This window comes from Mycena indigotica (genome assembly GCF_014461135.1).
Source record: "Mycena indigotica strain 171206Taipei chromosome Unknown Mind.scaff0006, whole genome shotgun sequence".
NCBI lineage: Eukaryota > Fungi > Basidiomycota > Agaricomycetes > Agaricales > Mycenaceae > Mycena > Mycena indigotica.
Genome location: NW_023503005.1, coordinates 523,204 through 544,733, shown reverse-complemented (window position 1 = coordinate 544,733; position 21,530 = coordinate 523,204). Strand labels below are relative to the sequence as shown.

The 21,530-nt window shown below is 51.5% G+C and overlaps 9 protein-coding genes across 9 annotated transcripts; 3 read left to right on the top strand and 6 right to left on the bottom strand.

Annotated features, from left to right (window-relative positions):
- Positions 1–126: 126 nt before the first annotated feature.
- Positions 127–1,902, top strand: MIND_00668100 (uncharacterized protein; the record flags this gene model as incomplete). The annotated part of the gene is made up of 7 exons (XM_037363399.1): positions 127–372; positions 429–534; positions 581–765; positions 815–1,054; positions 1,111–1,240; positions 1,289–1,607; positions 1,665–1,902. The coding sequence occupies 7 exons, from the start codon at positions 127–129 to the stop codon at positions 1,900–1,902; spliced, it is 1,464 nt and encodes a 487-aa protein (XP_037219043.1).
- Positions 1,903–2,102: 200 nt separating this feature from the next.
- Positions 2,103–3,946, bottom strand: MIND_00668000 (uncharacterized protein; the record flags this gene model as incomplete). Its single annotated transcript, XM_037363398.1, has 6 exons — positions 2,103–2,492; positions 2,540–2,714; positions 2,761–2,777; positions 2,835–3,058; positions 3,108–3,880; positions 3,930–3,946. 6 exons carry the CDS (start codon positions 3,944–3,946, stop codon positions 2,103–2,105), a joined length of 1,596 nt encoding a protein of 531 aa, XP_037219042.1.
- Positions 3,947–5,169: 1,223 nt separating this feature from the next.
- MIND_00667900 (uncharacterized protein) lies at positions 5,170–6,143 on the bottom strand (the record flags this gene model as incomplete). The annotated part of the gene is made up of 3 exons (XM_037363397.1): positions 5,170–5,735; positions 5,793–6,021; positions 6,072–6,143. The coding sequence occupies 3 exons, from the start codon at positions 6,141–6,143 to the stop codon at positions 5,170–5,172; spliced, it is 867 nt and encodes a 288-aa protein (XP_037219041.1).
- A 12-nt stretch (positions 6,144–6,155) lies between these two features.
- On the bottom strand, positions 6,156–8,515 carry MIND_00667800 (Cytochrome P450; the record flags this gene model as incomplete). Its single annotated transcript, XM_037363396.1, has 14 exons — positions 6,156–6,367; positions 6,422–6,698; positions 6,750–6,932; positions 6,979–6,989; positions 7,040–7,057; positions 7,116–7,176; positions 7,228–7,286; positions 7,335–7,632; positions 7,681–7,690; positions 7,755–7,769; positions 7,814–7,884; positions 7,936–8,017; positions 8,074–8,117; positions 8,171–8,515. 14 exons carry the CDS (start codon positions 8,513–8,515, stop codon positions 6,156–6,158), a joined length of 1,686 nt encoding a protein of 561 aa, XP_037219040.1.
- A 139-nt stretch (positions 8,516–8,654) lies between these two features.
- On the bottom strand, positions 8,655–9,934 carry MIND_00667700 (NAD-binding protein; the record flags this gene model as incomplete). The annotated part of the gene is made up of 8 exons (XM_037363395.1): positions 8,655–9,031; positions 9,076–9,181; positions 9,231–9,321; positions 9,365–9,424; positions 9,474–9,489; positions 9,543–9,717; positions 9,768–9,819; positions 9,870–9,934. 8 exons carry the CDS (start codon positions 9,932–9,934, stop codon positions 8,655–8,657), a joined length of 942 nt encoding a protein of 313 aa, XP_037219039.1.
- A 409-nt stretch (positions 9,935–10,343) lies between these two features.
- On the bottom strand, positions 10,344–11,594 carry MIND_00667600 (uncharacterized protein; the record flags this gene model as incomplete). Its single annotated transcript, XM_037363394.1, has 3 exons — positions 10,344–10,880; positions 10,927–11,176; positions 11,230–11,594. The coding sequence occupies 3 exons, from the start codon at positions 11,592–11,594 to the stop codon at positions 10,344–10,346; spliced, it is 1,152 nt and encodes a 383-aa protein (XP_037219038.1).
- A 64-nt stretch (positions 11,595–11,658) lies between these two features.
- MIND_00667500 (uncharacterized protein) lies at positions 11,659–13,178 on the top strand (the record flags this gene model as incomplete). Its single annotated transcript, XM_037363393.1, has 5 exons — positions 11,659–12,378; positions 12,432–12,872; positions 12,917–12,961; positions 13,012–13,069; positions 13,126–13,178. 5 exons carry the CDS (start codon positions 11,659–11,661, stop codon positions 13,176–13,178), a joined length of 1,317 nt encoding a protein of 438 aa, XP_037219037.1.
- A 791-nt stretch (positions 13,179–13,969) lies between these two features.
- MIND_00667400 (Protein kinase) lies at positions 13,970–15,208 on the top strand (the record flags this gene model as incomplete). Its single annotated transcript, XM_037363392.1, has 1 exon — positions 13,970–15,208. Exon 1 carries the CDS (start codon positions 13,985–13,987, stop codon positions 15,206–15,208), a length of 1,224 nt encoding a protein of 407 aa, XP_037219036.1. The 5' UTR covers positions 13,970–13,984.
- Positions 15,209–16,102: 894 nt separating this feature from the next.
- MIND_00667300 (NAD-binding protein) lies at positions 16,103–16,669 on the bottom strand (the record flags this gene model as incomplete). Its single annotated transcript, XM_037363391.1, has 4 exons — positions 16,103–16,248; positions 16,298–16,497; positions 16,538–16,549; positions 16,599–16,669. The coding sequence occupies 4 exons, from the start codon at positions 16,667–16,669 to the stop codon at positions 16,103–16,105; spliced, it is 429 nt and encodes a 142-aa protein (XP_037219035.1).
- Between the last annotated feature and the right edge of the window lie 4,861 nt (positions 16,670–21,530).

Here is a 21,530-nt window from a genome sequence, read left to right as displayed (position 1 = left end):
TGTTGGTCACCGATCTGGCAGTTGGACACTTGTGCGACAAGAAGCCACCCATTCCTGAATGGCAACAGACGCGCGGGCGTTTATAACCAGCGGGTTCGGCTTCAGTCTCAGCGCCTTTCTCAAACGATGGACCTCGGTCCCTACGAGGTCACCAACGCGAAGGAGCTCCGCACCACCAGCGACCTGCTCAAGCTGCTCGCAAATCCCGAGTGCGATGCGGTGAAGAACATCCACCGCTATCACCCCAAACAAGCCAAGCTCATGTCCGAGCTGCTGACGGAGCTAAAAACGGAGGGAATCCCGCGAATCCAAAGAAAAGAGCTCACGGCTTGGGAGCAAGACGAATTCTTCGCCCAGATCGAGCAGGCAGATGTAAGCTTGAAACTCTCGTGGTTTGTGGAAGGTACTTGTAGTTGACGATTTGCCAGCGAAACGTGCAAATTTTACAGCGGACACTTTATTGCGGGCATCTTGCAGCGTGGTACAAGTACGCAGAAAGTCAGAAGGAGCTCCAAATTATCCTAGAGCTGCTTGGTGAGTCCAGTCTCTCGCGGTCGCACAGGCATTAATGATGGCCCAGGCAGCCAACTACGAAACTCGCTCTCGCACGCGAAGCTATCTCAACTTATTGCAGAAGCCCGCCAGAAAGACGTAGCTGAGACCAACCAGAAAATCAAAAGAGCGATTACCGATTTCCAGTCGCAGTCTGGATACCTTGCCAAAGTTCGGGGACGGTCTCCCATGAAGACTATGCTCAAACTAATTGTACGCGACTACGAGCTTTTTCAGAGGCAACTTAACTTGTTTCATTAAGCCAGAGATTGTCACCATTGCCAACTCCGCATCGCTTCCCAATAACGCACAAGTCCGTCAGATCGCTCAATATATCGTATGCGGCAAACTTCTCGACAAGTTTTTGAGCTCTGCCAGTGAAGATACAGAGATCATTAGTCTCGCCACGTTTCCCAGCGAACCAGACTCGAACTCGAATGGATCCACCATCGACACCACCATCCCCTTTAATTCGCTTTCAAAGCTGATGCGCTTCTTCAAGGTCTGACGAGTATAATATACACAATTTGAGTTGTTGTCTGATTACCCGCGCAACAGAACTATGTCGACGAGAATATCGCAGTGGCAGAAATGGACGAACAGCGTTTCAGCTCAATCTATGGACCCCTCAAATTTCGGACGATCCGGCAGCCGTCTGGTCTTCGTCGCATTATTCATTTTGTGCCAGGTATGGCTTTATTCTGAGTGCAAGACTTTTGATTTAGTTGAATACGAGATTCGCTGGGGCACCTAGACATTCTCATCAGGTATTGGTGTGTCCCGAGTGGCCGTGCTTTGAAGCCAGATAAACTGCCGCTGTTATACACCTCAACCTCCCATGCCCAGGTCACGCGGACCTTCGTCGTCTCGCAAATAGCCCTTGCCCGCCGCTCCGACTCCCACGTCTACGTCCAGTGGGATGGCGGGCCTGCAAATGATGGCTCGGATTCAGACCTCTATTTGGTGGAGAAAGATGGGGGGAAGACATTCATCCTCGCAACGCTGCTGGGCAACCTGAGGAGCACCGATGAGGTTATTCCCCTTCCACGGCACAAGTAAACTACCTTCTTTTCACTTGGTAAAAGCGAGACTTCTGACTCACAAATCACCAGAGCATCAGTCATGTCCCTTATTTCGCCCAACACGGAGGAATGGCTGTCCCTGGATGGCTGGACGGCACACGGCGTGGCAACGCTCCCTTCTAATGACCCGCGACTGCAAACTTTCCACCACCAGATTTTCGTCCCTGGTCGCGACTTCTCCGCTGACCAGCCACCAGCATCCAGCACTGGGTATAGCAGTTTGGGCTCTCATTCAGACAATCAAATCTCTCGCATGAGTAGTCGTTGATTTTTTTCAGCCATGTACACTCTTCTTCCCTACTACTACTAGTATACCTTCTGGATTTGGTAACTGGAGAAACTTAATAAGATTAATCTCTATTTCATGTCAGCGGCTTGAGCACATCGATTTTAATGCTCTGGTAACGAAAGCAGAACGAAAAACGAAAGCAAAACGAAAGCGAATAGCAATATAGTCCCTCGCCCACATCAAACAGGAACCCTGACTTTCGGCGAAACCGCCCTCACTATCTCCAGACCTTCCCTACTCGACTCATCCAGCTTGCCCGCTCCCCCTTTGCCTGCCCGCCTCCCCAACACAAATCGGAAAAACCTTCGAGCACGAGAATGCCCATCAATAACGCCCCACAGGCTCGAAAGGCTGTACAATGCGAGTACAAGCAGGATCAGCATCACGATCGCGACCGCTATAACTGCATAGGCGACATCCGAAACACGCCCGGCCGTTTTGGTGGCGACGACGTTGTACGACAAGATGCCAACGGTGAAGGCGACAAGCGCCCAGACGAGGAATGCCATGGGTAGACCAAGCACGAGCGAAACAGTCTTGTTGTCGGAGGTGTATTCGCTGTAGTTGAACTAGAATGGTCAACTTTTTTGAAGGAACTGAATGTTTTACCACGTACCTTGTCCATGTCATTAGTGCGCTCGTTTGAGCGCTCGTCCTTGGTGCGGACCTGGTACATGGAAATGCAGTATAACCCGCTTGTGACACTTGCGAATGAGCCAAGAATTGATATTAATATTGCGGTTCTTGGGACCCCTTGAACGCTAGGAAGCGCGAGAATTCCCGCTGATGCTCTACAGCGTGTCAGTTGAATGGACTTGGTGGGTTGTTGCGACTCACGAAAGTAGCACCGTGGACTGCGACAAACTGATGAGGTTGTGCTTGGCAGTAAAACACGGAACTTAGAAACTCACGATGAGATTGAACTCCTCCCACTCCTTGACCAGTTGTAAGATATGACTCCGCCACTGTTCGTCCGTGATTATAGCTGACCGCACTTCTGCCAGTCGATGGTGATATCGGAGGAATGCCCCCAGAGTAAGATAATTTAAGGTCCAAAAAAGCCCATTCATGACTTTCGATCTTGCAGGCGATGAATACGCTTCCGAAATAGTCTCTTCGGCGGCCTGGTGGGTATCTTGGGGTAGCTTATGAGCCGACTGCGACAAGAATCGAGTGGGGCATACATTTCTCGACGAGCACGCTAGCAATGATGGAAATCTGCAGTTTGCGCGTCTCCTCATCAGCGTTCTCCGCGAGGATGATGTCCTCGCCCGTCTCTTCCGCGCTTCTTTCTATTCCTGGCGACTGTTGATTCCACAACCGCAGACTGCTCTCCGCGATCGGGTCCCTCGTGTCCTCAGCCAGTCGCTCCCAATCCGAGTGCATTTGCGATGAAGGCCGCGGCTCTCCAAGAGAATCAAGCAGGCTGGTGAGTTCTTGGCTATGCCTGAGTGAATACGGTATCTTGACTTTGGAGTTCAATGAAGTTAGCGCTCCTTGACGTAATTTGTCAGCAATGACGGGACGAAGGGAAAATTTAGCACCTAAAGAGCACCACTTGAGGTACACCGAGGCAAGCTTCCAAGTCTGCGGGAGCTTCTCGGAAAAAATGCGTGCTGGGTGTGCATTGTGGGTCGCAATGTACCGCCAATACAACGTCCGTTTTTTCCTTGCACTCTCGCGAGGTCGATTCCAGTAAAAGGCCGTCTGTGACGAGTGGAAGACGAGGAGAGAAATACCAGATTGGAGCACGTGGATCTCGTCTGAAGAATATGTTGATTGTACGCCCTTCTCTGCCAGGGTACACAGCCGGACATCATCAACGACCAACAGCGGTCGGTTGGGAGGTTCGAGTCGGACAGCCGCGCTTCCCTCTTCCCCTTCGTTCTGGCTGAGAACGGGCGAAAAACGGGTGTAATATGGAGTAGCTGCGAGTGTGTTCCACGTTGTCCAGCCGCTATCTTCGACATATAGATCAGCGCAATGTTGGGTCAGGATTCACGCACGGAAACGCCGAGACCATTGGATGGTGTGAGGGAAAGCAGGAACGAAGAGGCGCCTGCCTAAGCTTATACGTCGAGGTAGTACGAAAGCGGTGGGTCTATCTTTACCTCGCAACTCGTTCTCCTGACAGCAACTTCCTGAATGGTGGACTATATTTGTTCTTGGCATCCGTGGCGACCCTTTCATAGCAGGTTCATTCCCGCACAAAGCCTGAACAACTCTTATTTTGAGACAGGCAAACGCGGAAGGCTCACCAAAACTTATAGTTGAGAGAACAGCCTGAGCACAACAGCCAGCTAAGCTCGGAGTCGGGCCGAGTATAAAGGAACAGCTCCCAGCATTACGGGTAAACAGTCCATATCAGAATCAACGCCGCTGTCGATTTGGTGCAGTAGCTGTTATGGAGAAATCAGCCCAGGTTCAATCTCCGCGACTGATCCCTCCCACCGATTCAATGAAGCTAAGTCTTCTTTGGGATAGTGCGGCATTCTGGATTGGGTACCCCAGCTGGCCATCGAAAGTACTCTAGAGCAGTTCGAGTGGAGGTCTCGAAGTAGCGCGTTATGGGCTTATACCACTAGATGCATGATGCGACTCACTACTCCTTGTCCGTTGTTCCTAGTTGAGGCGCGGGGCAGGAAACGATCTATGAGGCCCGTCGAGCTCATAATCCAAGTGGCCACCGCCAGATGACCATTGCAACTTGGATTTAAACACTGCATCTCTATGAGATCATTCATGGCTCAGCAACTTGGTTAGAGAGAGAGAAGACCTATACGCACCTTGACCTGCAAGGCACAGAAGGAGCACGACAAGAGCCCCAGTTCCCAGAGTGGCCGTGAATTTCCTCGTTGTCTGCTCGTCGTCGGGAAGAGCTGTGAAGACGTTGACATCATGATGGCCTGATCCCCGATGTGACCGATAGATCCGATAACCTCGGCCTTTGAATGCACCTACTGGAGCTCGAAAATGAGCAAAAAAATTAAGACAAGCGCCGGGAAGACGAGCCCGGAAATTCAAGGCATAAGTACCCATAAGATATCTAAAAAATACATGGACAGATCCAGATTCTACGTAGTCTCTGGGTCAAGTAAGTACTTAATTCATACAGTTTTTGTGTAAAGTCATTAGTATGCGATTGTTGGATACCGATGAGTGTCCGTGTGGGCCAAAGAAAGTGGTATACGGTGAGGAGTGGGCCAAAGGTATACGGAGCCAGAAGACCAGACAAGGAAACACCGATCAAGCTCTAGGAACGGGAAACCGAGAAGTAACCGGGCAGAAAGTGGACGTGCTGGAGTGCATGGAGATCGGATAGAGCGTCTCGCGGTCATATTCTTCCTCCCAGTCCACTTCGGTAGCCTGCATATCCGACAAATCTGCTTCTCCTGGGGGGTGATTTTCGGTCCGGCCCGAGCCGCCGTCGCCGTCGCCACCGCCGAACACCGTGACAGCAGCTGCGGAAACCGCCGCCTCCCTGAAATTCGGGTCGAGCGCGGTGGGGGGAGCGTTATCGTCGAATGGGACATCTTCAGATGGGTTATGAAGTCCGTTTGAAATCCCCAAGTCGTTGGTTTCAACTTGAGCTTCACGTTGTGCCCGTGTTATATGGATGGGAAGAGTGATTTCGATAGCTGGGGGAGGAGCTCGATAACGCCATTGTGAAACCGATGCGCTCATGACCTGTAGTCCAGACGATACCGAAGCGGGGAGATTGTACTGGCGTCTGAGGCGGCGACGGTTAGTAGGCTGACCCTCGAATGCGGCGCCAACGACGATAACCACGAGCTGGAGGATAGCGCTAAACACTTGAGAGAAGACGGAAGTTGTCAGTTGGGGAAGCTGCTTCTTGGTTGCATACGCACGAATCATCGCGATAAAAAGGCGAATGACTATTGGGTCCCAAGACTCGTTGTCGAAACTGCTCGTGGTCATGCGTGCATCAAGGTGTGGGACCTGTTGACCGTTGCCCACGTCTAGGAAGCCTGGGAAGACCGCGGCATCGGCCAGGGAGAGGAAGGGAGCGAGTTGTGGCATCGAATAACGGTTATAGAAGTTTGGGGGAAAAGAGAGCTCGGTCACTGCTATAAGCTGCTATATATAGGTCTCGGTTAGTGGTCCGACATTTTGGCAGTGCAACGGACAGTGCAGCGATTGGTAGAACGCATTCGATCGATTTCCTCGTGGGTGGTAGACAAAAGGGTATGCCATATCATCCAGCCTGAGTCTTACTCCGCTCTCTTCACCCGAAGAGGCACCCTCGTTCCAGTTTCCCCTGCAATCCTCGGACGCGGGACAATCGCGACGTGGTTCTCAATCACAACATCCGGAGACTCGAACTCGAAGACGTAGTTACGGACCAGAACCGAAAGAACCGACTGCGCACAAAAATTAGCAATAAACACACACATAAATGGGGGAAGACAAGCCTTGAATTCAGCTATCAGACCGTTCGTTTAGCTTTAACTTGTCCCAGCAACACGATAACACATACCCAATGCAAATGCTTTGCCCAAACAGGTTCTCGGCCCATCATGGAACGTCAGCAAATGGCGATACCCTTGCAGTTCTTTCGCAGGTACATCGATATTTGAGAACCACCGTTCTGGAATGAACTCCTTCGCGTCTTTACCCCACAGAGCTTCAGAGCGATTGACCGAGCGAATCGGAGCAAGAATGGGGGTGCCCTTCGCGACGGTGATACTCGCTACGGTGTTGCCCGCCGCATCGACAATAGGTGTACTCAGCGGGATGACATCGTCACAGGAAGCCTGATGAAACAGTTGACGAGTGATAGGAAACGAGTCCAAAAAACAGCTTACCACACGAAGAGTCTCAACGACAGATGGATGAAGGCGAAGGGTCTCTTGCACCACAGCATCGAGATATGGCAGTTCGGAAGACATGAGCTGGTCCCACGTGGGGTCGCTGGTGTTGAAGCGCGACAATTCCTTGCGAAGCTTGTCTTGAATATCCGTGTGTTTGCACAGCTCAATAAGGGCCCACTGTGCAAAGGTATAGGCACAATGGAATCAATAAGAGTCGGCATACCGTAAGGCTGACTAGAAACGACTATCAGAAAGAGTGATAGAGTAGCGACATGCAGACGTACCTGAAGTCGTTTCATAGCCTGTAGTGACAAGTTAACATACCGATGTGTACAGGAAGGGAGAGCATCACCTGCTAACAGAAGAACGTTCTTTGCAGAACAAATAAGACAAGGCTAAACACCAGAACTTCACGCACCATCTGTTTTGAATATTGATTTATCACGACACTTATTGGATGGGAGAGACTCACCTGTGCCACAATTTCCTCCTGCGTCATATGCAGCTGACCGGCAGCCATCTCCGATTTGACTGAGGAACAAATCAGTACACATTTCCTTCTACGGATACGCAACTCACGCAATAAACCGATGACCGACTTGTCCGTGAACTCTTCTGCAACATTGCTCTCTTTCTCCCGCCTCGTACTGGCAAGCAACTTCTGGGCGATGACGGTGACGCTCCGGTTGAGCTCCCAAAAGAGCCGCATGCGCTCCGTCGGAAGACTCAATATGAACGGAAACTTCATGCTGAGAATGAAGACCATGTCCGAGAGGAACGACGTCGGCATAGTCTGGAAGGATTCGAATGCGCGCGTTACCGGCGATGACTGGCCCGCGATGTACTCAAAATCGTGCGAGAAGCCAGCAATACCGATCTGCACAACGGATCAGCAGGGTCTAAAAGGGGACTGAGGGCTGCGTACGGAATCCAGCCTAAAAATGCGATTGTCGAGATCAGCTTCGGCTCGATTGGAGATTGCAGAGATGTTGGGCTCACGCGACACGATTCATCCTGATGACGTGAGCGTGGGAAAGCAGCGAGATAAACTAGCGAACCAATCCTGGACATCAATCACCGCGCTCGACTCTGGAGAGGCCTCTAGGGTGGCGTCCCACAACGACTTGACCTGCCGAAATGCTGTTTGTGATTGGTCGCAAATGGCAGACGCGACACGCACCTTGTAGGCTGAATCATAGAAGACAGCAGTCAACCGCCGGATGGCTGCATTGCTGAATGCCGGTGTGAGTGCTTTGCGCTGTCTTCACACGGAGTATGAGCGGCTCGTAATATGCAGCACGTAAGAGGGCCGACAGACCTTTTGTGCATCTCTCCTTCCGCCCACAGAACTCCCCGTCCAAACTAGATTGCAGCTTGAAAAACGCATGAATAACACCAGCTTGAAACAGACATACGATTTTCCCAATGAAATACCGGTCGTTCTCCGTCTTCACGTAAATAGAGCGCTCGGAGGTGTAGAAGTGAACCAACGCTTTCGGGTCGGTGAGGACAATCTTCTTTTCACCGAATGTGAAGGGGAACTGAAAGACGGAGCCATACTGCGCAGCCCATTCCTCGTAAACGGCACCAACGTCGGGAGACTGACTGATCAAACGCGAAAGACCGAGAAGCCAGTTGGAGCTCGAAGGCCCATTGAGTTTGGTGGTGGTGACTTTGTTGTGGGATGATGCAAAGTACCGCGAACAAAGCCAAAGCGAGACGACAACCGCGGCGCCGATATAGGAAGAGGATTGAGACATCTGGAGACTGTGTAATTTGATGCTTCGCTCTTATATTCATTGTTGGTCTCCTCTCAGGCTGTCCCGATGCTGACTTGATGCGCGGCGTGAATGATGTGAACAACGGACCAATGGCCCGAGCACGAATAAAAATTGCATGTTACGACGACAAATCGGCGATAATCTTCTCTGTCGCCTCGAAAAGCTCTCTTTGTAGGCGCTGGTCTTGAGCTGAGGGCGACGGTGTGGCAAGTTTCGCGATCGGAACGAGGTAAGCGCCTTCATATTTCGACCTCTCTTCAGCCACTTTCGCCCCAGCCGCTGCAAACGCAACCGTCATCGCTCCCATCCGTGGTGGCTTGAAGTAAAATCTCTTGAGCAGTCCGCCGATGATTGGAATTAGCTCGCTGAAGCCGTCTGACCCAATTGTGCGTATGGCTCCAGGGTGGGCCGATATGCAGGTAATAGCAATCGACTTTTCCTTTAAGCGGCGCTGCAGCTCCTTCATGTAGAGGACATTGGCAAGTTTCGAGTTGCCTGCAGAATCAGAATAAATCGAGTTGGTTATTCGACAAACTCACCATATGTTCGCAACGAGTTGGTGACCGAGATCCCATAGTCCTTGTTGAACGTGTCCAAAGATGTGAATGAAGAGGGTTGTACCATTCCATGAGCAGAAGACGAGACCTGTGGCCAATTTGAGTTGAGTAGAATAATGATTTGGGCCACGACGCACGTTCACAATCCTGACATCTGCGCCGTCTCTCTTTGAAGTTTCTTCTAATAAGGGTAGGAGGGTTTGCGTCAAGGCAAAGTGTGAAATATGGCTAGAGCATGTTGAGATAGGAAGTAATGACGGTGCAGACGCACTTGGTGACCATAATATCGAGCAGGCCGTCCTTATTCAGCTGGTATGGCCCAGGGAGTGCTCTGAGGCGGTTAGTTTCGGCTCAGAAATGTGCCAGGATAGCTTATGTACCGAGCAGCGTTGTTGACTATTTCAAGTTTTCGATGAGCGTTTTGCCAACCATATGGAAGAGCAACGCACCAATGATATCCAGCCTTTCCTCCTTCTCCATGAGCTCTTTCGCTGCGCCCACGGTCAAACGTGGGTCCGAAAGGTCGAGTTTCAGCCAATGCACACTCCCATCGTTGATGTTCTCCGCCTCCAGCTTCTTTATGGCCTCGATTGCCCGGCCTTCGTCTCGAGCGGCCATATAGACCTGCCAACATGCTATGTTTAGAGCCATTCAACAATAGTTGACGACAGTACCTTAGCGCCCTTCCGCGCAAGCATCTGGATCGTCGCATACCCGATTCCTGTACTAAAACTGGATTGAGCTTCGTTATAGGCATTGTCAATGGTGCAACGCACTTTCCCCCAGTAACCAAAGCAACTTTTCCGTGCAGGTCGAGCAGATCGTCTTCAGAAATCGACATGAGGGAGGGAGGGAAAGATGCCGTCCATCGTGCTCTTCGTTGACAGCCTGTGTGCCTGGGTGAGGACCGCTTGAGACCGGTGGAGTGGCTTGTGAAGACTTCGAGTTGGTTGATTGCATCCAAGCCATCAATTGGTACAAATATATGACGAGTCTTACTCTACACCTAGTACCTACAAGCACAGTAGGAATACAATACACATATACCGTGACTTTCGCCAAGGCTGACTAGACGAAAGCTGCGACCCTTAGACCCTTCTGCAAAGCGTTTCCTCCATCGGCTTTTCGAAGAACCGCCACATTCTCCTTCTCGATCCTGTCGCCTCCAATTCTCGCCTTGTGAGGGACTACTGTCGAGTAGACCAAGCCAACCGGTCCTCTCCCCGCCGATGCACACTCCTCAAGCCAAGTCACATCACCCATCTGAATATCACCACCTCCCAGTTGTTGCCGCAGATGGTAAGGAAGATGGTCGTGTCTTTGTCGCCACCATTGCCTCGGCCCTCTTCATTGCTCCCATCTTCGTTATTTCCAGCTTCATTATAGCCACCGCCATTGTTCTTGTCCTCGTCATCTTGCATATTCTCACTCGCATCTACCCACGCATTGCCCTCGTCGTCTTTGTCAGGGCCCCGGAATTTAAAGACAAGGCTATCGTGCAGATGTGTGTGGGCTAGCATGAATGCCGTTCGTGCGAAGGCAAAGAATAGGAGCCGTGTTGGTGTCCGAGGTGGAATGTCAGCACAGGAGAAGTTGAATTGTAGTGCATCCTCAGCCAAACAACCCCCGGTGAAGATAGTGAGAAACTGTGTGGACCCAGGGGCAGGGAAGAAGCAAAATTCGCCTGCATCGAGTCCCTGGCCATAGAGGTGGTCGACAAGTAGAATGATATTGGCCGGTCCGTCGATTCTCGAATCGTCCACAGTCGCCAATGCGTGTTTCTTCCACTTGCGAAGTATGAGACAGCCGCATAAGGAACAATATTGAACATACCCAGATCTTAGTGTCGGGATCATGAGGGACGATGTGCGCCGGTTGCAGGGCATTGCGGTCGCTCCTCTTCGTGACAACGCAACCATTGTCTTGCTGGTCTTGCATCAGAGATTCCACACTGGGACATTTTAGCGAAAACTTGTGGCGATTGGGGCGGCACAAAAAGTCAAAAGGTGCATTTCGAGATGGCCAGTGTGGCGGTAGATGGACCGGTGGGTGCCACGAAAGGAAATTTCTTCTCAGTGGATAGCTAGCTGGGGGGGTTCAGTCACGCAGTATCTGCGCTAACGGACGGCGTTATACCGGTAACTTAGTGGCTTTGACTCGATAACGAAGGCGTAGAAGGCACCGGCTTGAATGACAGCTCCGTCTGGGCGTGGTTGTGTGGGTTCGAGGTCAACTTCTTCAAGGAGTTTGTTGGAGGGATGATTGGTAACACGGCGCAGAAGCCCAGAAGCATTGCACGCAATCACGCTGACCAGGTCGAGGACCATGTTGTAGTAGGCGTAAGGCGGGGTGCCGGGTGGGTCGTCTGCTGCAGCGAAGCATAGAATAGTGATAATGGCACGAAGCCTTGGGTACGCGGGATGGACGACCACGATCCCGCTGGGGGGCAGAGACGCCTTGGGCTTCGGTAGATTCAGCACGCCATTTCTCTCGGTGATCATTGTGATGTTGTAGGGAGTGTGACGGTGGTGACAGTGAGATCTTGTCTTTCGACCTTTGCCCTCCATGTTCTCGACAATCATTGGGTCCTTCGCTGCGCTCGGTACCAAGTCTTTCATTCCGCTCGGCCTTGCTTCCTCGAAGCTTGTTTCAACCCCGACAACGAACGTCGTCTTACCTCCATCCGCCACCTCCCTCTTCATCCAGACTCCTTCCCTCCCCAGTCTGTTTGCCCTTTCATTTGCCTTCCTCACAGCCATCTGCATTCCAGTCCTGGCTTTGAGAAGGTGTTGCAATACAGTTTCTGTGTTTTGCTTATTGTGGGTGGCCATCGTTGCCACTGTGTTTGGGAGTGGCATCTGGGCCTGCATTTCGCCTCTATCCGTGCTAGGAAATGCCTTCCTCGTGGCTGAATATGCTGCCACTCGTGCCTGGCCGGCTGGTCTAAGCGGCTTTGTTTTCTTCTACGCCCATATTCTCCTTCATGGTTTGGGCTATGTTCGCATGATAGGGTTTGCGGTGCTGAGCCATGCGTGCTGGCTGACGGCTGCTCCTCTACTCATTCGTGGGTCAAGGATCTTCCAAAAGATCCAGCCTTCCTTGATTCTTTTCATTCTTGCGGCCCTGGTCTTGCCCGCGTTGTTTGATGCCTCGTCGTACCGTCGCTTGATGTGGCTGATGTGTTATGTGGATAGTACACAGCCAATCCGCAACATTTCTACGAGTTTTGGGCGACTGGGTGTGTTCCAACCTTTCCCAAGCACATGGACAACAAGTGATATTGCTGTGTGTACTGTTTCTTCATTAGGTAGGGTTTCGCTTATGCTCTATTTTTTCAGATGATCACAGGCCCAGCCAGCCTTCACGCTTTAGTTCTTGCCATCGCTTCTGCCTCGTATGTTGTTACACATATTCCGGTCTTTGCCCTACGCATTCTCTACAACTGGGATGCGCTCATCCTGAACATCATCATCAGCCTACTCTATCGTGGATTCATCTGGCTTCTGTGCTCTGTGACGCTCGTCCTCGTGTCTGTGGTATACTCGATGGATCATTCACTTATGGCGTTTGGGCAGCGTCTGTTGCGTTTCGTTCTTTCTCAGTTCGCACTCGTGAATCCCCCGCCTGAACTGCTCCATGCAACCAGAGGGTTCCAAATATGGCAAACAGCCCAGTCTCTCGAGTTGGCAGCTGCGAAACATGAGCTGTGGGTGGCCATTGTTGATCGAGCAGGCATTGCCTGGGATATTTGGCACGCCCTCTGCTTCGCACAGCGACTGGTGAGTCTGATTCAATGGCTATTCCAAATTCTCACCATTCCCAGGTCATTGTGGCGCCAGTCATCGTTTTCTATGCGAAATATCATGTAGTAAGTCACGTCTTGTGCTCTTCCTGTCCACGCCTGATTTCAATTCACAGATTCCGCTTGTACGACGAAGCCGCGCTGTGATAACCAGTGGCCCTCGTCAGCGAAGATGTACGTGCTATTTGCATTTCTTCGAAAAGGCGGTATTGTTGACGAAATGCTATCAGTGCTCCGCATCCAGATTCGGCAGGTTACCAAGCCGTTCCACGAACACGATTAGATTCAATGGTGGCAAGGATGGAGGACGTTGGGGACGCCCGACTACTCTCATTCATGTCTCCAACTCGTGGCCTGGTTACCTGCCCAAGCTCGGGCTTGTGCTTTCGGAACTGTACCAAGACGAAGTGTGGCCTTCCATTCTTCTCCCACCTACATGGAATACCGACACGACGCTCTTTGGAATCGAGAACCCAAGAATCAAACCCATCAACACTGTGGCCCGCATTGTCCCCACAAACGGGCATAGGACCACTGAGCGGACGAGCGAGAATCGGGAGTGACGACCCTTCAAGGAGACCCCAATCGAGAACCGGAGACCGACCGTTGGAGGACGACACCATTTTTGGAGCGAGAATCGTCACCAGTCCCACAATCGAGAATCGGGCCATCGACCGTTGGAGGAGTTCAAGGCTCAGCGCGGAGCAAGCGAGAATCGGCACACCGACCCTTGGGACGCGCGACAGCAGCAGCAAGAATCGATGGAGAATCGACACGGCGACGAACGAAGGCGTATTCAAGCCCCGCGATCAGCTAGCTCGACCGTCGATACTTGCGATGTATGAACTCCCCGATTGAGAATCGGTGGACCGACCGTTGTGGGAGAGGAGAAGAGAAGGGAATTAGCTCGGGAAAAGACACTCTTCGTTGACTCATGATGTTGATATTGTTGTAAAGTTACCAATGGTGCTCTGCGACTGCGTTTGTTTGTATTAGTGCCCTTTTTGCAATAAAACGGTTCTGCATTACAGGTCTGCGGCTTACGAGTTATGCTTTAGTCATCAGCCTTGCCAGTGTTATGTCGCCACCATGAGCACCTCTGAATCTCCAGACCTCCAATTCGTCATAGACGCCGAGAGTCCTTATAACTACGAGCCTAACGGCTTTCACCCCGTGCATCTCGGCGACTCTTTTGCCGACGGACGCTATCAGGTGGTCCACAAGCTGGGCCACGGCCTCTCCTCGACAATCTGGCTTGTCCTTGACACACAGACAAGCACCTACAAGTCGCTCAAGATAATAGCCGCATGGAAATCTGTGACTGAGCTCCCGGTTCTCCAGCACTTGGAAGCCAATTTCAGCGGACAGGAGGAGGGCAGCAACCACGTTGGTCAGATGCTGGACCATTTTGTTCATGAGGGGCCAAACGGGCGGCATCAGTGCATTGTCGGCGAAGTGCTCGGCCCGACTCTTGCGTCTTACATCGGCTGCTTCTGGGACAACGACTGTTACCCTCCGGACATGGTCAGGCGATTATTTGGCCAAATTGCTCTGGGTGTCACATATCTGCACCGCCGCGGCGTAGCCCACGGCGATCTTCACCCGGCAAACATTCTCCTCCGCCTCCCAATGGCATGGACATCTCCTGCAGAAGTCGACATGGACATCAGGAAACCTGAGGAGTGTGCCTATGGCGTAATCAACCCTTCCCCACACCAGCCACGATATCTTGTCCCGGGCATTCAGAACAACCATGCCCTACTGAAACGCTGCTTCGAGAATAATCCGCACATCAAAATTTGCGACTTTAGCGAGTCGAACATGCCCTCCCTCACCGACCCTCCCCGCCTCGCTTCTCCGCTCATGCTCTGTCCACCCGATGCCCTCCTCGGCTTTGCGAAGCATCCCACCATCAAAACCGATATTTGGGCGCTCGCTGTTCTGTGTCATATGCTCTTTTGCGGCAATTGTGGGCTGTTCTTCAACGAAGACAACGACAGGATGCTACGCGACATGGTGTTGAACCTCGGTAAACTCCCAGAGCCGTTGTGGTCGAGTTGGGCGGGTAGGGACGCTTTCAACGACGACGGACATCCCAAAAATGGCGCTGCCCCGCGCTTCCTCAAGTTCCGCATTGCATTCATACCAGATGAGGGAGAACGAACAGCGCTGGAGGCGTTGTTGAGGTCCATGGTCAACTACGATGAACAGGCGCGGATCACTGCAGAACAGGTCGTTGAGAGCGAGTGGGTGCAGAGGTATTGTGTCCCTCAGATGGGCCCAGCGAGCACATTTGTGGTCGAGTATTGTTAAAAATAGGCAGGTTTGTACATTCAAGTACCTATGGTGTTGTTGATTTCCTTCGCAGTGCCGGGCTCCTTGGACAGATGGCGGTGCGTGACATGATCATGAGGCTTGTCAGTTCCGTTCCCAGAATCTTTTTGAGCAGAGCTGGCATGACTTTGCACAGATAACGCTACAATATTCACATTTCTACTACACTACTACTACTACTACGAGAACTACACTTTTGCTACTACATGCTTCGAATTTATTCTACATTGAAGTAAATGAAATCATTGAAATGAAAACCTGATCTTAGAGGACGGCCCACTTTGCATATGTCTCAGATCTCTGCTGCGAGCAGACCCCCAGTTCGGATCTGATTCGTTTCTGCAAAGCGAACGCGACGTTGGATGCGAGGCGGAGTTTTCAGCGTCGCGAGCCGTTGAACTTGAATCATGCCGCTGCCTTCACCTTCAAGTTGAGTGCAGCGACTGTCTCCTTCATCTCCGCACTGAACCGGGCCTGTCAGAAAGATTAGCGAAAAGGTGGGAGACTTCGGCGCGGCGTGCATCCCAACGATCCGAGTCTTCCACGGCGAGTGACGTGTGGTGCCAGAGCCTGTTGACGAGGTTCTCGAGCAGTGGGAATTTCCGTGGTATGCTCTCGAGCAATGAATCCTCCAAGTAAAATCATGATCGTCTTCCGTCGTGATCACATACCACACTATGAAAGCTCCAAGCGACGGAAAGTCCGCTTCAGCCAGCATCGCGTTGAGTTGCGAGCAAGAAACTATTGGTTGGTAAACGTCTTGACTCTGATTACGAAGCGGGTAGCCTGAGCGCTAGCGCCTTAGCGAAAGAGACTCCAACCCGTTCGGAAGAAAAGGAGAGCAGCTTTTCATTTGCCACCAATGAGGCGAATTCAAAGTGCTCGAGGTGGCGCAAGAAGTGTGCAGGGGAGTCTGCCGGAGCTGAATTTGATGACCATAATATCGAGCAAGCCGTCTTTAGGGAGTGCACTGATACGGTTACTTTCGGCTCGGAAACGTGCCAGAATTGAATAGCTTACTGAGCGGCGTTGTTGACTATTTTGGTTGTCGATGAGTGTTTTGCCAACCATATGGAAGAGCACCAATGATATCCAGTCTTTCCGAGTCCTCCTTTTCCATGAGCTCCTTCGCTGCGCTCACAGCCAAACGTGGGTCCGAAAGGTCGAGCTTCAGCCAATGCACACTCCCATCCTTGATTGCCCGGGAGCGGCCACATAGACCTGCCAACATGCTATGTTTAGAGCCACTCAACAGTTGACGACAGTACCTTAGCGCCCTTCCGCGCAAGCATCTGGATCGTCGCATACCCGATTCCTGTACTTACAAGGGTTGAGCTTCGTTATAGGCATTGTCAATGGTGCAACGCACTCAGGCTTTCCCCCAGTAACCAAAGCGACTTTTCCGTGCAGGTCGAGCGGATCGTCTTCAGAAATCAACATGAGGGAGGGAGGGAAAGATGTCGTCCATGTATAGTACAGTCAACCAAAAATATACAAGAGACACATGCAACAAGACTATTCCGTCGCATCCTCGGGTACTATGTAGCGGAGCTTTACTCGGAACTCGGTGTGTATCCACTGGTGGTTCGCTCGCTGTCCGGTACTTACCTCCGGTACTGATTTCACTCCCACACACGCATCTCGCATATAAAAGGCCCTTCAGGAAGCGGACAAACTACGTCGCAAGGGTCGGTATCCATGATGGGTGACCTGGCGCTGGCCATCGAGGCTCTCACCCACGAGATGCCAGGGTTCAAGTTGGATCGACTGTGCTCGCTCCAGAACATCGACTCTGCTTACTGCGACAACTTGCTGCAGGGGCTAAAGGCAGAAACCAAGCGATGGGTAAAGGCGACAGTGAACGGGGCAGCGCATGTGTGTTGGCCACGACTGGCTGCGGTGCTTGCACTAGGCCAGCGTCTGGTGAGCCAGGCTTCTGGCCTTTCCGCAATGTGAACTGCCGTCTGCGGCATGCAAGACAGCCCACATTTTGAGAGGTAAGGCTTATTTGTGGATAGTAACATGAACACCGTGAGTATCCGCATCTGCTGATGCTGTATCACACACACACATATACCCATAATTATAAACACAAATAAGCAGTGGTATATGTGTGTGTGTGTGCGGTACAGTATTGGCAGATGCAGATACTTGTGCCAGTGCACCACCTACTATCCGCAAATAAGCCTCACCTCTCAAAATGCGCGCACTGTCTCGCATGCTGCAGACCCCAGTTCATGTTGTGGTAAGGCCAGAAACCTGGCTCACTAGACGCTGGCCCTAGCGCAAGCACTGCAGCCAGTTGTGGCCAACACATGTCAAGTCACAAGTGTGTGTTTGTTGATCTACAACTCTGGAACAGAGTAGGGTTCTGTCAGATCATAAGCTTGATTGTTCTGCCAACTCTGATATTCTTCTATGTAGAATTCCACCCCTCAAGTTGTCTTGATCCCTCTTGTGTCGGAAAAGCATGAATAAATTGAAACACCTTTGAAGGCAGAAACTGAGCTGGGTAAGCCACTTTTTGCACCAAATCTTGCTCCTCAATTGGATGGTGCAAGTTCCATAAATGAACTGCAGATAAGTTTCTGTGTTAGTTATTCTGTGTTGCTAATCTTTACAGTTGTCAGTCTCTAGTCTACTATCTTCAACTACATTCCCAATTGTATCCAATAGCTCTGTCTGTCTGCCTACAGTGAATTTTACCGGTTTCAATTGGTCAGTTGGGCACCTGTCATGCCCACTAAACCCCTCTAATTAGAGGCGGGGAGTTAGCCTCTAACTAGAGGGGTTTAGGCCAGCGGCCGGTGTGCTCTTAGGATTCCCTACAAGTTAGTGGACATGGCTGCTCGCTGGGGGCCCAAGTCCACTGAAAGTTAATGGTCCTTTCCTCTGCTCATCAAACCTCTTCTCAGTGTTGATCTCGACATTGCCCGACCTCCCGCCCACTGTCCCGATCTGATGGCGCATCAAAATATCAAAGTTTGGCATCTTGTCTAGATAATCTCAAATGTACAAGCGAAAATTGAAAATACATAATATTAAAGAAGATATGATATTTTTGATCTGATGATCTGGGATCAAAAAATTTAACTTGTAGAGAGAACCATTCTAGTCCATATGGTAAAGTAATGAAATGCATAGGTATACTCCTTAATAAGATATAGGCTAATGATGTATAATATTGCTGTCTATAGTCAGACTTATTGAATGTTCTTATTAATACAGGGAATTATACATAAGGTACGTCTAAGAAACTGTATGACCTCTATAGTGTACTAGCCACTAGCATAGCTGTATGGTTTATATGGTGTTCACTAACTTTCCTAGGTCCAAAGTTAGTGAACATCATCATAGTGAATGACCTCTATATATATACACTAATGTAGAGTCTGTATAGCCCTATATATCTCTCTAGAGTAGTTATGGTTATTGATATTTATATATTATCTAACTAGCACTATGTCCACTAACTTTGCTAGGTTCAAAGTTAGTGGACAGCTTACCTATATCAACCAATGGAACTGAGGGTATGTATCCACCCAGAGGGTCCATATACCACATATATAAAAGTATATACTAGTCCTGGACTCCACTGAGCTATGATCAGGATCTGGTGTAGATGTCCACTAACTTTGGTTCCCAGTGGACATCTTACCTGTATCAACTAGTGTAACTGAGGGTATGTAGCCACTCAGAGGGTCCATGTACTATGTACATAGAAGTATATACCAGTCCTAAACTCCACTAGACCATGATCAGGATCTGGTGTAGATGTCCACTAACTTTGCTAGGTCCAAAGTTAGTGGACATCTTCTCTATATCAACTGGTGTAACTGGAGGTATCTACCCACCCAGAGGGTCCATGTACCCTCTATGTAGAAGTATGTACTAGTCCTGAACCCCACCGGACTATGATCAGGATCTGGTGTAGCTGTCCACTAACTTTGGTTCCCCAGATGTCCACTAACTTTCAGGGAACCAAAGTTAGTGGACGTCTTACCTATATCAACCAGTGTAACTGGGGGTATATACCCACTCAGAGGGTCCATATACTATGTACGTAGAAGTATATACCAGTCCTGGACTCCACTGGACCATAGCCAGGATCTGATGTAGATGTCCACTAACTTTCAGAGAATCAAAGTTAGCGGACATCTTGCCTATATTAACCAGTGTAACTAAGGTATGTGTAAGGGCAACCCTGGAGACTCCGACGAAAGCCTAGCAGGGGAGGATCCAAAGCGTGAATAAAAAGCTACGGGAAATACACGGAGGGACCGACCTAGCAGGGGAGGATCCAAAGAGAAGAAACTCTAAGGGTCCGCCTGCTAGGGCGCCAACTATATACTGGTCGTCCGTAACTGCCGACGTAGAGCGCAGAAGGCCTGAGCGGCGTCGCAGGCTCTGTCCCAAGGTGATCGTTGGGAGGGTCTTGACGGATCGGTGATTGTGCGGGCGAAGGAGGCCGTGGACGATGGTCGGGGTGGGTCGGAGCGTCCGAGGGGGCGCCGGTCGGATGCGCCTCGGATGCGTTCGGAGGGTCCGAAGGAGGCCAGGCGGGGGTTCCCCTGACATCACCCCCCTTTGAATGCGGCGTCCCGACGCATAATACGGAAGGGCAGCGAGTCGAAGGTTGCTGAGGCGATGTGCCGTGGTTTACCCGGGTATCTCCGATAGAAGTCCGCAATCTTGTCTGGCGCAAAGACACGGTCGAACCGAACCCACGAGTCGTGTGAAGCATCGTAGCCTTTCCACCTGACGAAATAGTTAAGACGCTTATACCTTATCCTGGCATCCAAGATTTCCTCGACTTCCCATTCGGGAACTCCGTCCTCTAGTTCGGGGGCGGTTCGTCGTAGCCGGGTCGTCCATCGAAGGGGGTCGTCCTGAGCGGGCTCGAGCTTAACAACGGGGAAGACGGGGTGGAGCTTGGAGTAACGCGGGGGAGGTCTAGCTTGTAGGCACCTTTGCTAACCTCTGCGAGCACCTTGAACGGTCCAAGGCGCTTGTGGGAGAACTTCTCGGAGGGCCGAGTCGTTCTAATGTCAGAGGCGTCCAACCAAACCTTATCACCAACTTGAATATTCGGAGCGTCCGAACGTTTCCGATCGTAGTACCGTTTATACTCGTCTTTGGCTTTAACGAGTGCGGCCTTTGCCTCGGAGACGCCGTTAGCTATCCGATCGTGAAACTCGTTTACCGACTCCAACTCTGAGCGGGCGCCTGGCTCGAAACCCATTCGGGAAGCCGGCCAGTGTCCGTCATAAAGGGTACCTGTTGAGTGGAGGAGTGAACGTGGTTGTTATAGGCGAACTCAGCGGCAGGGATAAGCTCGTCCCAGTCGTCTTGTTGGTAGTTGGTGAAGATCCGGATGTACTGCTCGAGCTCTTGGTTAACGCGCTCGGTTTGTCCGTCGGTTTGCGGGTGGTAAGCCGTGGAGGTAGCCGGTTTGACGCCAATTAAGCGCCAGAGTTCGCGCGTGAAGTCAGCGATGAACTGCGAGCCACGGTCCGAAATGTACTTCTCGGGGGTTCCGTGGTGCCTCCAGACGTTCCGATAGTACAAGCGGGCAGCTCCGACCGCGTCTATTGTCGTATGGCACTCAGTGAAGTGGGCGCGCTTTCCGAGGGCGTCGACCACTACCATAACCGCGTCATACCCATGGGCCTCGGGCAGCTCGACAATGAAGTCTACAGTGACAGTGTGCCAACGTTCGGGCGGGACTTCGGTCGGATGGAGCTCTCCATGCGGAAGCCTTCGGAGGGCCTTCGTGCGGCAGCATAAGTCGCAGGTCGCGACGTAGCGTCCGATATGGCGAGACATCTGCGGCCACCAGTAGTTGCGCGAAACCAACTCTAAGGTCTTGAACCGCCCGGCGTGTCCGGCGACTCGCGTATCGTGGCAGAGCTCGATGATGCGCCTCCTTAGGTCCTTGTCTTTAGGGACTACAACCTTGCCGCGGAAGTACAGGAGGTCGCCGGAGACGGCCCACTCGTCCGAACGTGATGAGCGGGGGCCCCGAACTTGACCTCGGACCTTCAAGAGTTGCCGGGCCGCAAGTGCGACGGGCTCCTCTAGGTCAGGCTCACCGGATAGCGCTTCCTTGATGTCGCGGACAAGTTCGGAGCCAGGCCCAGAGACGGTGACGGCCTCAAGCGCGCGAACGTGGAACAGTTCGGGGCGTAAGAGGGTGACATCCGAGTTGTCGTCGGAGATACCGTGGTCGGGCCGGCGAGAGAGAGCATCGGGACGGCCCATCTGGCGACCTGGGACGTGGTGCAGCGTAAAGTCAAACCTG